General features: G+C 34.2%; 1 protein-coding gene across 1 annotated transcript in view; it reads right to left on the reverse strand.

The window, feature by feature from the left end:
- The window catches only part of LOC129799819 (uncharacterized), a 115,155-nt gene that overhangs the window by 52,272 nt on the left and 45,796 nt on the right, over positions 1-17,087 (reverse strand). The window contains exon 2 of the mRNA XM_055844047.1: positions 5,801-5,886. Within this exon, the coding sequence (XP_055700022.1) occupies positions 5,801-5,886 (86 nt within the window). The remainder of the gene's footprint in view (positions 1-5,800; positions 5,887-17,087) is intronic.

Here is a 17,087-nt window from a genome sequence, read left to right on the forward strand (position 1 = left end):
TTTAGAATTTTTCACACAGTTTTAAATCACAAAACATTATTGAAAAATTTTTATGATTATAACAGTGAGAAATTTTACACAGATCGCAATTAAATAATTAATTTATCCGATTTCACACTATTATAGTGTTAATGTTTTACACATTTTCAAATTAAACAACGTTGTGGAAAATTTTCCAACTTATAATAGTGGTAATTTTCAATCACGTAACAATATATTATCAAATTATTGTGCATTTTTTAAACATTTTTAAATTAAACAACTAAAATGGTCGATTTTGCACTATTATAGTAGTAAAATTTTATACATTTTTTTACTGTGTATTGCCACAGAGGCTTTAACGGTGACGGTGAGCATTTTACTGTCAATGTGATTCTGCGCTAAAGCAGAAATCATAGTAATGAATAAATTTACAATTTAATTATTGAAAATACTCTAAAATATTATAAATATTATCCTTGGAATAGAATATTGTCAATCTTAAATTGATATCATCAATTACAAAGCAGAAGAATCTACTGTCGGATTTTCAGTCGAATTTTTAGAAGTTGCATAGCACGTTAACCATGGTATCAACCTCAATCAAAAACATTTTACCCTCAGAAAGGTATTTTTAAGCATTTACACGAGTTAGAAAAAACTGTAAAAGGGAGGAAAATTGACTGAAAAAGAGACAAAAATTCTAACTAAAACCCACTTCCGAAATTTTACATTTGGCGTATGAAAAGAGTTTCCAGTATCGAATTGGCACAGATTATGAGAAATGCGTATATGGTTCGAGTTTTTCAATCACAAAATGTCATAACTCTCATTCAACGAAGTACCGTCGTTGCGGGTGACTTTGCACGTTTTTTCGCTATTTTTCACCTTTGCTCTCTAAAAGTGGATAGTTAAAGTGAAGGGAGGGGGGTTTTTGAGTAAAATTATTTGTATTCAGTTGTTAATGAATGGATTTTGTACCACTAGCATTAATTTTATAAAATTTTACTATGTTTAAAAAAATCAAGAAAAAAGGCTTGCACTGGGGATAAGGTGCGGGTGACTTTGCACTTTTTAATAAATACTAAAAAATCAACAATTTCTGATAATAAACGACAATGAAGATCTTCATATCTAAGGGTAATATGCACGAGATCTACAAGATGACATGATCGCCATCTTGATTTGACGTTTCTGTGCGCCATTTTGAATAACTGTGAAAACCTAAAACTGGTCCGATTGAGTTGAAATTTTAGTATGTTGTAGCTGATGTCAAGACCTTTTCAGAACGTATCTATGTCCCAGTCTACGTCAAGTATTTACCTAGATACAGGGGCTCAAATTTTAAAATTTTGAAATCATCATATTTTGGCGATCTTTATTTACTAATCCTTAATTTTAAAATCTAAATGAAATGCCTCAGTAACCATAAAAAATGGTTGAGGCTTTTATTTTATATATTTATTTACTCTTACATAATTAAAAAAAATAAATGAAAAGTGCATTTATTAATTTTTTTATTTTTTCATTTTTGCAAAAACACTTTTTCAGATCTTCAAATAATATGCTGTTATAAAGAAAAACATTACTTTTCTTTTTGTTTGTTATTTAGATCTCATCGCCTAACGATAGTACTGTCTTTTTTGTGATAATTTCGATAAAAGAAGCTCTCCGTAGTTCTGTATTCATGAAAATGTCAAAATTTTGAACTTGGAGCTCCTGTATCCAGGCAATCGCTTGACCTAGGTCGGATGTTATATATGTTCTGAAAAGGCCTTGACATCAGCTAGAACATACTAAAATTTCAGCTCAATCGGATGAGATTTTTGTTTTGACAGTTATTCAAAATGGCGGACAGAAACGTCAAAACAAGATGGCGACCACACCATCTTGTAGATCTCGGTCACTTTATCTTAAATTATCAAAAAATTGGATAATTTTTAGCCAAATACTTTTATAATAAAGCTTTAAAAAGACCATTACATGCAATTTTATAACATAAATCATGCGTTCTTAGAAAGGTAATAGGGAAAAAAAATATTTTAATAATAATAATCAACAAAATCGAAGTGGATTATTCTAGCCAGATAAATTTAAAATAGATTTGGGCAATTTACTACTCTGAAATCGATTTTAAAATTGCACCTTCAGATAACTTTTTCACGGAGCCGTTTTTTAACAAAATACCTATATTAGCATTTCATTGACTATTACTGAAACCACAAGAATCCTTTTGAGGATCATTGTACCTTACTTGGTACTTAACATATCCCTATATACTTTGACATGGTAGACCGGATCGGCGAAGACTATCAATAAGTGCTAGAATTGTTCAAACTCTCACGAACAGCAGAGTGCAAAGTCACCCCCCGAGTGCAAAGTCACCCGCAACGACGGTATTAAAATCGGCAGAATGGCAAAATCGTTTAGGAAGGAAGAAAATGTTCAGAGTTTGATACGACCAACCAAAAATCATGTATTAAAAGCTGCTTAAAATCGGTAAAACTATCAATGGGCATTGCTAAGAGCCATAACTGAATGATTTGGACCAACATTGCTCAAAACATAATCGGAGTGGGACAAGCTGAGACATTGAGTGATATTACAATACGGCATCGGGCCCATCACGCCATGCTATTGCATTTCATGGTACAGGACACCATTAAAACGCTAAATTGGGATATTCTACTACTCCCACTGTGTCCTTTAAACCTGGTCCCTTCCGATTATCTCTTGTTCCGACCGATGATGAATAGCATACCTGAGCTTTAGCCAATACCGAAAAAAATAAAAATTGAGTGAATGGATGGTTTTGTGTTCAGAAGGGACTCCTTTAATCGTTATGATATTCGTGATTTTGAGAGGACTTTATTTGCCAACATCTGTTTTTTTATTGACCCCCAAATTCAAAGCGCTCTACCGAATATAGAGAACGCATATTTTCCATCGATTCCGAGAGCCGCATTTTTCATAACTGTCACTTTTTCAGGGAGTTAGGGTAAAATGGGGTAATTCGGAACAATTTACAATTTGGGACATTTGAGATTTTCTCACTATTTTAGAGATTCAAAAGGAAGAAATCTGTTCCTTTTTTTCTTAAACGTCTTTTTCTTCTATTTTGCGGTCTTTGTTTTCTCTTTGCTCATCTGAAACAGTGCGAAAATCTCAAGTGTCCCAAATTGTAAATGGTTCCAAATTACCTAATTTTACCCTACACTCTCTCTGAAATGAACTTCCTAGAGAGAAGAAACGCTGGTTTATCCAAACTTTCTTGGTATCATAGTTTGCTTATTTTTTTTACTTTTGCTTAAAATGCCAGTAAGATTGGTTTAAAATAGCTCTTTTCTGAAAGTTTGAGGTATTGAACTACCTATTAAAATACAATATTATACTGGGCCAAATTCATTTATAACACATTGAAAAATATTATTTGTGCGAAGCTTTAAATCGTTCGAAGGTAGCGCGCTTTTCCCTACTTATTAATAAACTTAAATTGTAAATTAAAATGTACAGAGTTTTAAATTTTATAGAGAGAACGTATCTCAATTTTTCAAATCTTTTTATTTACATCACGGATTTTTACCATAATCACTATCACATTGTCTTCTCAATATTTCTTCTGAAAACATTTTTTGTTTTTCAAATTCTTTTGAAAATGTGTCCCGCCTTTTCTTCGCTCATTTTCGGGTATATTTATGAGATTGGAATATATGACAGTGAACCAATGGAAAAATGTAGAACAAAATTAGGCTTTGTTATAGCTACCCCTCAATTGATATCGCTAGAGGAATGTATTCATCAACTTCAACAAAGACTAAATTTATTGCTCTAACTCTATCAGGAAAGTAATATGAGTTATGAGTTATTCGGAACAAAAGGCGCCTATTGTATATGCTATTTCTCGATTTTTTTTTAACTTCTCTAGAAATTTGCATCTTTCATCTCATGGGGACCGAATATTTGGATAAATCTTCGTAAATGAGTTAATTACTGAAAAATGATGGCACACTGTTTCTCCGTTCGATCAGTAGCAGGGTCATAGACCAAACGGTTACAGATAGAACGTGGGGTCTTTGAAATATCCCCAAATCGAATCAACAGCCATTTATTACAATTTTCAATTTTTATGAATTTCACGATTATGATTTAGAAATCATCTAACTGAACAACTGAAACATCTAACTGAACTTTGAGCTGTGGGGCTAGAGTGTTATACGACTTTTTCGCCTCTTTCTAAATGAAGCTGGTCCTTACAATTATTTTATTTAGATCCACAATTATTTTGGCTATTCAAATTCCATCATGTTAAAACCCAGTTTCCATTAAAAATATGCGAAAAAATCGTATAACAATGTAGCCCATAGCTCAAAGTAGCCCCACCTCCCCCTTGTTTAAAATGTTTAAAAAAAAATGCTAAAACCGCTCTGAAAGCCTTATTGCCAACCGATTTATATAAGTTTGGATTTTTAAAAAAGTCTTGAAATACTTGACAGTCTAAACCAATTCTAGGGGGAAGGGTTTCTGGCTTCGCAAGGACTCTGGCTTCGAACTTCGAACACTTCATATTTGCCCATGTTCCTTTAAAAAATCTGGCCTAATGGCAATACATTTTAATCGGTGGCAGCCAAAATTCCGAAAGAGCCAAAATCCCGAAAGCCAAAATCCCGCATGTTCAAAATCCTGAAAGGGATGAAATTATATAGGGGAAAATGTTTAGAATAATTTTCCAAGACACAGAAGATTTCCCTTTGCCTCCAGCAAGCGCGGGTACAATCGTGGGAGTAGATATAACACTTTTAATTTCGGGATTTTGGCTTTTGGGATTTTGGTGTTCGTAATTTTGACCGGGACCCACTTTATGGAGGCATCTGTGGATCAGTGAATAGGGTATTGGATCTATAGCGCAGAGGTCCCTGATTCAAAGCATGCGTCAGTAGAACAGTGACCAGTCTTTGGAAAAATTTGTTCAACCAAGAACATAATTCCAGGTCGAACTCTGCCTTTGACAAGAACAAAATTTAGTAAAGGGAGCACGGAAGAATCACTCCCAGGTAGTACTCACTAATAAACTGGATAAAATGAACTAACAAACGAAGCTCTAAATGAAAATATATTTTTAAAAAAGTAATAAAGTGATTTATAAATTCGTTTAACACTTTAAGGACGAGAGAGTCAAAAATTGGGGGTCAGAAAAAATCATTTTTTCTACCTTTTCAGAGCAAAGCATAACTTTATATGACCCTGGGTAAAATTTCATTTTTGGGTCACCGGTGACCCAATCGTCCTTAAAGGGTTAAGTCCGTTGCAATTAAAAAATACCTTGCGAAGGTCTTAAACTGATGCACATGAAACTCCCTTACGATGTAAGTAACTTTATAACACTATTTCTATATCAATCTAAACAGGAAATTAATTAATAAACTGTCAGTAATTTACGTTGTTTTGCAAATTTATTTTCTATTATCTTTAATGGATCTTCAGTTTATTTTTTTTCAACTCCTTCCTGACCTGTTGCAATTTTATATTTTTTATAACGAAAATGTCATCATCCGTTATTAAAATTTTGTGTTAAAACCAAATTGCTAATAACGTCATATATTTATATTATTTAGTTATATCAGTTGGCAGCGCTGCCGCAAAGAGACCTGGATAACCGGGATAAAAATTGGAGGTAGGGAATGAATGGTGTCAAACCAATTGATGTATATGGATTGTTGAAGTGAATAAACTATTCAGAAAAGATAGTTTAATTCATAAAGGTTTTATAGGAAAGCTCAGCTCTATTTTCCAGTAATCTTTTGATAAATAAATTTTTCCATACCTGATCTGATGGATCATTAATCAGGCATGATGAATTCGGATCCTTTCCTGCAATAGCTGGCGTGTTAAGTGCTACTAGTTGATCCCCTAGAAAAAAAGAATGAAAGAAAACAGACATATCTTAATCAACTTTTACAGAAAACACATGCCATGCGAAACGATGATAACATAAACTTTAATAAATTGCGAACAATGGGTGAATGTAACATGATGGTAGAGAGCTATTTTATGGGACCAAATTGAAAAATCGAAAATGTGAAAATTGGAAACGTATAACAAAACAACCCCAAACTGAATGAATTCAGTCTCGCGAGCAAATATTGTATACTATTCAGATCCTTTGTAGTGGTCCATAGAAGTTTGGTGACGAAATGAACACAAAAAAAATATGAAGAGCATTGTTTCTGACAGACGTGAACTGGTGCGGAATAAAACAACAAAAAACTTTAACAATATAGATAGACGAATATTTCCTCTTCTCTTTTCTTTACATTGCCAAATAAATTTTTTGAAAATATGTAGACATTAGAGTTTCAATTGCTATAACGTCATAAAATAGGGGGCTTTTCTGATCTAGTTTAGTAATGATTTTTAAATAATAAAATATATTAATAATATTATACACACATGCGCTATAAAAGGGCAAAATTTTGGTATAAATTACAAATTGTAAAAAAAAATCATAAATTTACCCAAATCCAAAAAAACCACAATAATTGCATACAATTTTATGCATTTTGCGGTTAAATGGGTAAATCAAAGCTACACATGCCATGTTTAATTGTAAATACGAATATTTTATTGTGCAAAAAATCCAGCACATCGTGTTATTGAATCCGCAAAAAAAATGTTTATTTTTTTTTATAGTTTAACTGCAAAGTAATTTTAGGGGTGTTTCACCCAATAAAGCTTTCACATTTATCTCCTGGGAAACCAAATGTAAAGCTTTTGGTGATCGTGTTTGCAAATAGAGTCAATTTTCAACCCGAACATTTAGCACAGGGTATTTTATTTAAATATTTGAATCCCTTTTAATTATGATGAATTGAGGGCCAGTGCCAGAGTATTTAAATAATTTTTCAGAGTTCAAAAGACACCTGACAGACGTTAAAAAAATAACCAGAACAAATAAAAGGGGAAAGTGATATACAAAAATTTTAGAAGAGAGTATTTTTATCTGCATATAAAAAGATTTATATCATCCGTAATTGCTGTGCTATTATAAATGAATTTTGAAAGAATTTAAAATTCAAATGCTGAGTCATCCTCTGAACACGCAAACATCAAGAGTAGATGGACAAGATATAAAACGTAGCACAAACATTGATGCAATCTCATGCTATATCAATAAGACGCCTAATTATTTTCACTGAACAATCATAGAGCAAAAAACGAAGTAATTATTTTATTAAAAGTGAATTATTTTAGAAAGTTTCCGTGGATTTTTCTGCAGTACATTTTCTTTCTTCTGTTACAAATTAAACAAAAATTTTTGTATCACGCAAAACATTTCCCTTGTGAGATGTGAATGTGTAGCACATACGTGTTCATTTCCACAGGGCATATTATGTACATTTAAGTGAATTAATGAATTGGCGGGCGGAAGACGTGTGACGCCAAGTGGAAAATTAATACTTGTTACATTCTACACACGTATATAATGTAATTCATGTATTTGGCATTCAATCAACTAAACTCACGAGCTCACACACCAAATCAATAAATATAGGGTAAAAACCTCACAAGTGCAATGCATCATCAATATATGCAAAACAAAAAGTTTTAGAGTACATTTTAAAATACTATAAAAACTTATTATAAGCCCGCTATAGCTTATATGAGCTGTGATTCTTAGTTAATTCAAATAAAATCCCCAAGACTATATATCAAGAATACAGATGCAAACCGAACTAAGGTAAAGTACCCTCACTCGACCGAGTTCCTTGATTCGACCAGTAGTGGGTCAATTTTTGAATGTTTGATGGTCAATTTTGTCAATTTGTAGAATTTGTCACTGGTTCTTATTACTCATAGAATAATTGACCTATTAATGTTAGATCATACACAAAATATTATAGCAAATATAAATAAATTGAATAAATAAATTGGTAGAGCAAGGGCACTTTACCTTAAAAAGTCATCAAATTTATTTAAAAAAATAATTTATTTTAAAATAATTTGACTTATAAAACACTCAAAATATCGCCCTAGGAGTAATAAAACGGATTTTCGGATAAATATTAGTTATTGATTTATAATCGGTTTATTACCGGCTTATAACCGATTGAAATCTAGTCAGAGATCTCAAAACCTAACAAGCTTAAATACAACGGGTAACTAAATTCGGGGAACTCGATCCAAACTGGTCAGGGAAGCCATGGAGAACCCAGGGAATTCATAGGGTACACGGAGAACCTAAAAATTTTTTAAAGAATCTGCAGTACCCATACGCATTTTCAGGGACCTCAAGAAGAACCTGGGAAACCCATACATTTATCAGGAAACTCGAGGATCCCGGGGAACCCATGATGTTTTTTGAAGGAATGCACCAGGAACCTGCAAGAAATCTAGGGAACTCGTACGTTTTTCAGGTAACTTCGGGAACCCTTCGAACCCTTGCATTTTTCATGAAACTCACAGAGATGCATACTTTTTTCAGATAACTCAAGACCTTTCTAACAAGCTCAAATACAAGTGGTGACTAAATTCGAGTAACTAGAGCCAAACTGGCCAGGGAACCCATGGAGAGCCCAGGGCATCCAAAGGGTACACGGAGAACCTATATTTTTTTTAAGAACCGGTGGAACCCACATGTGTTTTCAGGGACCTCAAGAAGAACCCGGGAAACCCATGATGTTTTTCAGGGAACTCACCGGGAACCCGTGAGCAATTAAGGAACCAGTACATTTTTCGGGTAGCCTCGGAACCCTTACATTTTTTCATGAAACTCACGGAGAGCTATACTTTTTTCCAAAGCACTCTCGGAGACCCATAAACTTTTTTTTTAGGGAACGCACCGGGAAACCCATACCTTTTTCAAGGAACTTATGGGGATCCATATTTTTTCTGAAAATTCACAGGGAACGCACACAGAAATCAGGGAACCCATACATGTTTTAGGAAGCCCGGGAAACCCATACATTTTTTTCGCAAAACTCACGGGGAATCCATGTATGCTAATGGAGATTCTGAGGAACTCATATATTTTTTTGTGAGAACTCGAGTCGGGAAACCCATATAATATTTTGGGAAGCTGGGAACTTGAGTCACTGTTTGCTTATGAAGTTATCCCGTATATAAATATGACATCCGCTAGAGAAATACGTTTTTTTAGAGCCATTTTACCCTTTCACATTAAAAAAAACAGATAAATATGCATAAGAGCAGAATCACATTGACAATAAAATGCTCGCCGTAGCCTCACCGTATTTCGTTAATTTACGCATTTTCATTGCAATTCTTACGCAAATTCTCGATTACCGTATTACCTTATCTCATACTTGGTGGCACTAAGTGAAAAGGGACAGATAATCCTAACCGGCTTATGTAGGTGAGATTCTTAACATGAGCTAGCTCGGAGTGCATGCAAATTCGATTTAGAGCTGAAGTTGGGAGACGCCATTCAGTTATCTTGAATCAAATTCGTGAAATTATGCAAATTTTGTATTTAAACCAAAATATCAAGGATTTGGATGAACTGACAGAAAAGTGTTATATGGGTGAAATGTAGACCACAATGTACTCTATAATTTTCCCATAGAACATGATCTCATCGATTACTCAGAAGCCAAGATAAGCGAGGTTTTTTGTTTCTTAACTCGTTTTTTCATCCAGAGTGCCCCAAGTAGTCATTTGTTGAGCTTCAACTATTTCAAAGAATTGTTGTATTTTGTGGGACTTTCCATTTAAAACCCTATTTTAAGTGTCTTGGTGGAGTAGAGGCAGTCAAATTGGCATCTGAGTGATTTCAAAGCGTTATTATGGGAAAAATCATTTTTTTCACACTTAAACGGCAAAATCGGAGTGATAGCGTAGTCTGATCGGAAAATGATGTATGGACGAAATGTAGAGACAAATGTGTTCTACAATTGTGTCGAATTAATCATCAAAATCGGTTTAGCGAAAGTCGAGATAATTGAGGTTATGTGATATTGAAATTGGTTTTTCGACTGTGGCGCCCCTGGTGTTGGTCCCACTAAGTTCAAATATTCTAGAAAGTTGTAGCATTTGGTGAGATCTTTCGTTTAAGCCCTCATTCATCAAAATCGGTCACATAGGACCGGAGATATGATTTTTTGAATTTTGTGAACTTTGACCCCTCATATCTCCGGTTCTGTTTAAACCACAGCGCGCTTACGCACCATTTTGGAAACGTCCTAGACTGGACTACAACATACTAAAATTTCATTAACTTGCACAATGCCGTTTTTGAGAAAGTGACTTTGAATTTCGATGAATTTTGACGCTATCGCAGCGCCACCTGTGGTGACTTTTTGAACTTCCATCTGAAAGTGCTCATCGAGACGAAACCAAAAAGGTAAAATTTATGTCGATATGTTAATTAGAACCGGAGATAGAGGCCGGTCAATGTTCGAACTTTGACCCCTTATAGCTCGGGTCAGGGATTATGGATCGACTTAAGGTTTTTTTTGTTTGATAGGTATAATCAACGGCTACAACATACTAAAATTTCAGCCCGATTGCATAAGGAATTTTTGAGTTATTTAACTTTTAAGATTTAAAAATTTTCTTTTTAATAATAGCGCCCCTAGCGGTGGTTTTATGAACTTTCGATGTTAGAAGGAGAAGTGGCATTTCACGAGAGCTTTCCAAAAAGCCCTCACTTTTTAAATTCTGACAATTAGCGATAATATGCGATATATAACCTTTGCCGAAAACCGCAAGTCGATATCTTTTTTAGTTTAGGAGCTATTAAGCTCCAAAGAGCGGCCGGACGGCCGGACGGCCGGCCGGCCGGGAACGTAACTTAGCCCCCCATATATTCGTGATCAGGAAGTGGCGAAACACATTTTGGCCAAGTTTGAGCGCGATCGGAGGACATGAAATTTTGTTAGGATTATAGTAGGTGAGATTGTTAAGAATCTCACCTAATAGTATAAGAAAACTGAAGAAATAAAACGAAAATTTGATAAACGGTGAGCAAAAAATACTATAAGAGAAATTAATCGCACAGTTTTGTTTTGCTCACCGTTTATCGCATTTACGTTTTATTTCTTCAGTTTTCTTATATTATTTTCACTTCATGCCACCGAGTATGAGATAAGGTAATACGGTGATCGAGAATTTTCGTAAGAATTGCAAAGAAAATACGTAAATTAACGAAATACGGTGAGCATTTTACTGTCAATGTAATTCTGCCCTAAAACACAATTATGCCTATTTGCCTACCATTGAGAGCTAATGCGTGAAATCATTTTTGAAACTCACCTAAATCTATGCAAACAGTTCTGGCATCGGAAAATTTCAAAATTATATTTCCCCGATTTTATATTCATATTTTATGGCATTTCTGTAATTTACTCGAAAGAAATATGCAATGAATAAATAATTTTCAGGGTACATCTGTAATACCATTCCGCGAGGTTTTTTCAGTCTCAAAAATATGCTTAATCCCGGACCCCCTGTAAGGAATGGCCCAACTATGTTTATTGCTTGTATGGAAAAAATGTCAGCCTAGCGTACCTCTAAAATATATTCAAAACTTAAGAAGTAAATTCACGCGAAGAACTTTTGAGAAATTCCAAAAAATATGAGCTAACATGGTGAGTTGAGAAGAGCTCGGTAAAATTAACGTCAGACTAATACTCTTTAGGTTGATTTATAAAAGGGTCCCCCGAAACCATATGGACCAAGGTTTGGTAATTGGTGGACGAGGTGGACAATTCAAATGGACAGATGGACGAATAAACAAACGAATGACCAAACAGATTATATGAATCTGACCTAATCTTTTCAGGAAATGTATGACTTAAGACTGGCTCTTCAAATTGCTGTAGATAGGTCAGATTTATTAAACTTTAGACGACTTCTGAGAAATTATGTCACTTATTTATTCGTTTATACATCTAACTGTCTGATTCGTTCGATCCGTCCAGCGGTCATCAGAAGTATAGTATAATATAATTATTTTGAGGAATTCAAAAAATGGTTAAAGATATAACTTTGGATGTTCGGGTAATCCTCCATGAATTGACTCAAAAATATAACCTGAATTCACTTTTGTGCCCCGGCGGGCAGTGGAAATCTAACTCACAAATTGTAACAAACATAAGACACAGGTCTCACAACTCAATAGCCGAACGCTCTTACCAATTGCACCGCGAAACCCCCTTTAAAAAGAACAGAATATAAATTTTACAACAGTTTACACAAAAACTTAAAAAGTGAAAAATACTGCTTGATCATACTACTTGACCATACCCGTTTCTCGTGATTCTAAATGTTTAGGTCAAATAATAGCTAAAGGGGGATCTCAGTGGCGCAATAGGCAAGACCGTTGGCTCTTGAACGGATGAGATCTCTGACTCGACCTTCACAGTTGTGACTTCGAGTCTCGCCTGGTGCAAAGATCTGAATGTCTGATTTAAACAATTTTCACATTTAACAATAACGTAATGTAATGCACTGCCTTTGCCCAACAACTCCGGGAGCATGGAAGAAACATCCACACTACGGGAAAATATATAAATATAATAATTTAGTACTGTATTTATCATGAAAAGGGACAGATAATCCTAACCGGCTTATGTAGGTGAGATTCTTAACGTGAGCTAACTCGGAGTGCATGCAAATTCTATTTAATGCTGAAGTAGGGAGACGCCATTCAGTTATCTTGAACCAAATTCGTGAAATTATACAAGTTTTGTATTTGAACCAAAATGTCAAGGATTTGGATGAACTGACAGAAAAGTGTTATATGGGTGAAATGTAGACCAGAATGTTCTCTATAATTTTGCCGTAGAACTTGAACTCATCGATTACTCAGGAGCCAAGATAAGCGAGGTTTTTTGTTTCTTAACTCGTTTTTTCATCCAGAGTTCCCCAAGTGTTCATTTGTTGAACTTCAACTAAATCAAAGAATTGTTGTATTTTGCGGGACTTTCCATTTAAACCCCTATTTTAAGTGTCTTGGTGGAGTAGAGGCAGTCAAATTGGCATCTAAGTGATTTCAAAGCGTTATTATGGGAAAAATCAATTTTTTCACACTTAAACGGCAAAATCGGAGTGATAGCGTAGTCTGAGCGGAAAATGATGTATGGACGAAATGTAGAGACAAATGTCCTCTACAATTATGTCGAAGTAATCATCAAAATCGGTTTAGCGACAGTCGAGATAATTGAGGTTATGTGATATTGAAATTGGTTTTTCGACTGTGGCGCCCCTGGTGTTGGTCCCACGAAGTTCAAACATTCTAGAAAGTTGTAGCATTTGGTGAGATCTTTCGTTTAAGCCCTCATTCATCAAAATCGGTCACATAGAACCGGAGATATGATTTTTTGAATTTCGTGAACTTTGACCCCTCATATCTCCGGTTCTATTGAAACCACAGCGCGCATACGCACCATTTTGGAAACGTCCTAGACTGGACTACAACATACTAAAATTTCATTAACTTGCACAATGCCGTTTTTGAGAAAAGTGACTTTGAATTTCGATGAATTTTGACGCTATCACAGCGCCACTTGTGGCGACTTTTTGAACTTCCATCCGAAAGTGCTCATCGAGACGAAACCAAAAAGGTAAAATTTAGGTCGCTATGTTAATTAGAACCGGAGATAGAGGCCGGTCAATGTTCGAACTTTGACCCCTTATAGCTCGGGTCAGGGGTTATGGATCGACTTAAGGTTTTTTTTGTTTGATAGGTATAATCAACGGCTACAACATACTAAATTTTCAGCCCGATGCACAATGGAATTTTTGAGTTATTTAACTTTTAAGATTTAAAAATTTTCTTTTTAAAAAAAGCGCCCCTAGCGGTGGTTTTATGAACTTGCGATGTTAGAAGGGGAAGTGGCATTTCACGAGAGCTTTCCAAAAAGCCCTCACTTTTTAAATTCTGACAATTAGAACCGGAGTTATGGCCATTTTAAGAAATTTTTTTTGGACCCTTTTAGCTCGGGTCAGGGGGGTCGGGGGGCCTTAAGTTTGGTATTGATGGAAAGCCCTAAGGCCCAGCTATAACATACTAAAATTTGAGTCCGCTGAATGCCATAGGGGCGGAGCTATTGAGAAAACAAAAAATGGGGGTCTTCAAAATGGCGGAAGGAGGGGTGGGGGGTGGGGGGTCTATGCACCAAGTTGCAATTTTCACCCGATATATAACCTTTGCCGAAAACCGCAAGTCGATATCTTTTTTAGTTTAGGAGCTATTAAGCTCCAAAGAGCGGCCGGCCGGCCGGCCGGCCGGCCGGGAACGTAACTTAGCCCCCCATATATTCGTGATCAGGAAGTGGCGAAACACATTTTGGCCAAGTTTGAGGTCGATCGGACGACATGAAATTTTGTTAGGATTATAGTAGGTGAGATTGTTAAGAATCTCACCTAATAATGGCGTTTCCATTTGGAGTAGCGAAAAATTTCCATTTGAAGCAGGTTCTGAATTAGCTTAATTTACCCTAAAACAAATGTATCGGTTCCCAATCCTCTTTACACCACGAGGTTTTTTTTTTTTAAATAATCACGGATAATCACAGATGATATGAAACATGTGATACACCCTGAACAAATAAACTTCAGAGTAATTGTTTTCCGAATGGCATTCTCACAATAGTTGTGATAATAAAAAAATAACAGCTAAATGACCGTTAGTAGAAGCTGCTGCATGCAGTTATATGTTAATATGGAATCGAATAAATATTGTAGCAATTAGCCTTATATTTTTTATATCAATAAATTTTAATGCCTTGTTAGTGCTGTCATGAACTTGAACACTTTATAGAGATATCATCCATGCATATGCACATAACATGCGACTTATGATGTAAGTTTTCTTCTTTTATTTCGAAAAAGGTTTTAGAAATTGTTTGTTTGAGTCCTAAGGCAAAGTTCATGTTTGAATTGGAATCAATAATATATTCCAGTCTCGAAATGTTCTAGAACACGCGACATGTTCATGAATAAATTATTAGCCCTTTTTTCAGAAAATTTCTTAATACATTTGATGGAAGAAAGAAAAATGCACATAAGAAGGTGCATCCAGCTAAAGATCTTCTCTTTTACATTTCAAATTCATTGTAAGTACAATACGCTCAAAGAATATTCCAGATCATATATTTAGTGTCAGACGTTACATACATATGGTATGAAATATACAGAATAAATGTTTCATTGATTTCTATCATGGGGTAATGCATTCGAGACATGGCATAAAATACCATTCACATATTCAATTCTATGTTGTACATACACAATATTTTTCAAATAAACCTCCTGGCAATTCAACTATTCATTTTAAAAATAGTCTATGCTACTAAAATGAAATGAAACACTTTATAGTCCCATTTATTATGTACTTTTCTTGAATGTTGCATCTAACGAAACATCAATCTCCATATGTATGGGTCGTCCGATACGGAATTACATTTGGAAACTCCGAAGCAACTTTTTCGCAACTTAATATATGAGTTATACATATAATTCTAACTGTGGGCTCCTTCCAAATAAAGAGTAAAATTGTGCATAAAACTCTATATCCACTTTGAATCACTGCCAAGGAATATATGTTTTACAATAGAATACAGAAAGTATATAGAATATCTTTGCAAAATTCAAGAAAAAGACTTTTCTCTAAAGAACTTGCCTTGTTAAAATCAAATAGAAAGCTTTCTATTTAATAATGATTGAATTTTTCAAATCAATTTTAACAATCCTCAGCTACTGTAACTATAAACTTCATACTATGAATAATAATATCATTAAAAAACGAAATAAATTAAATGCACAAAAGAATTAATTCATAGTGTTTTCATCCAATTAACAGGATAACTTAAATTTTTAAAACCCATTGAACGTAGGATTATTAAAACACAAAGACAAACAAAAAAACAAAATTCATGGAGGAAGTACACAATTTTTACATTTAGTAAAGAAAATAAATTATTTTCTTCATATTAATTTGTTACATATTAGAAATATTAATATTTATTCTTTCGAAAAATTGCATATATTAAAAAATAAAAACAAAAAAAAAACATAAAAACAAGTTACTTTTCAAGAACTAGTTTATTGAACTATTAAAATCTATATTTTTTTATTTTGTGTAATTCACTCAAAGTCATAAAGTGCTAAAAGTCGGACTAAGAAACGCAGCTTCACCATACAAATAAATGAAATTCAGCTGTTTTTTTTTGCCCGTCTTTTTAAGTTTTATCCTACTTCATTGAAATACGTTCATTCACTGAGAGAAATCCGAAAAAGTTAAAATAACATTCCGGAAATGTTAATTTTACCCTGCAGTATTCATCCGAAAACGGTGTAAATATTACCCTTTTCAGGTGTATTGGGTGTTAAAGTTACCCTTCTTTTATGTTGATTTTACAATTAAAAGGTGTAAAATTAACATTAAAAAATGTTGATATATTTTTACACCCGAAAAGTGTTAAAGTTATGACGAAAAAAAGTTAATCGCACCCTCTTTTTTTTCTCAGTATTGAAATTATGAACGTTTGATAGGCTAATATGTACTTATGTAAGGACACAAGCGCATAGCCACAGCCACTGCATTGTGTCAATTGAAAAATTGCATATCAACCTATTCAAATGTAATACAAAGTTCCAATGGTTACAAGTTACAACCATACTGTTAAAATCTGATAAGAAAAGTTTTAAATCAAGCAACAATCAATTTATAATTTTGATCAATCGTTAGTGATATCATTCAGCTTGCATCATGATAAAGCATGTTCAGTTCTACTAGAAAAAAATTAACAGATTGAAAGATAAATAGGGGGAGGCTTACAGGCTTCATACATTTCGTATTATAGTTGAAATTCTAAACAATGTTTCCTACTATAATCATCGCAAAATCTCATGTCTTCTGTTCGGCCCTTTGTCAAAATGCGTTTGATCACTTCCTGATCACGAATATGTGAATGGCTAAAAAAAGACTTTCCCGTCCGTTCGTCCGTCCACTCTTTAAAGCTGAATTTCCCCTAAACTAATGGCCTCTAACACACTAGAGAAATTTATGTCCATATTAAAGAGTTTTCCTACACAATCGTAGAGAATTTGCTTCAATATGGACATAAATTTCTCTAGTGTGTAGAAAC

Source organism: Phlebotomus papatasi, chromosome 1 (genome assembly GCF_024763615.1).
Source record: "Phlebotomus papatasi isolate M1 chromosome 1, Ppap_2.1, whole genome shotgun sequence".
In the NCBI taxonomy this organism is placed as follows: domain Eukaryota; kingdom Metazoa; phylum Arthropoda; class Insecta; order Diptera; family Psychodidae; genus Phlebotomus; species Phlebotomus papatasi.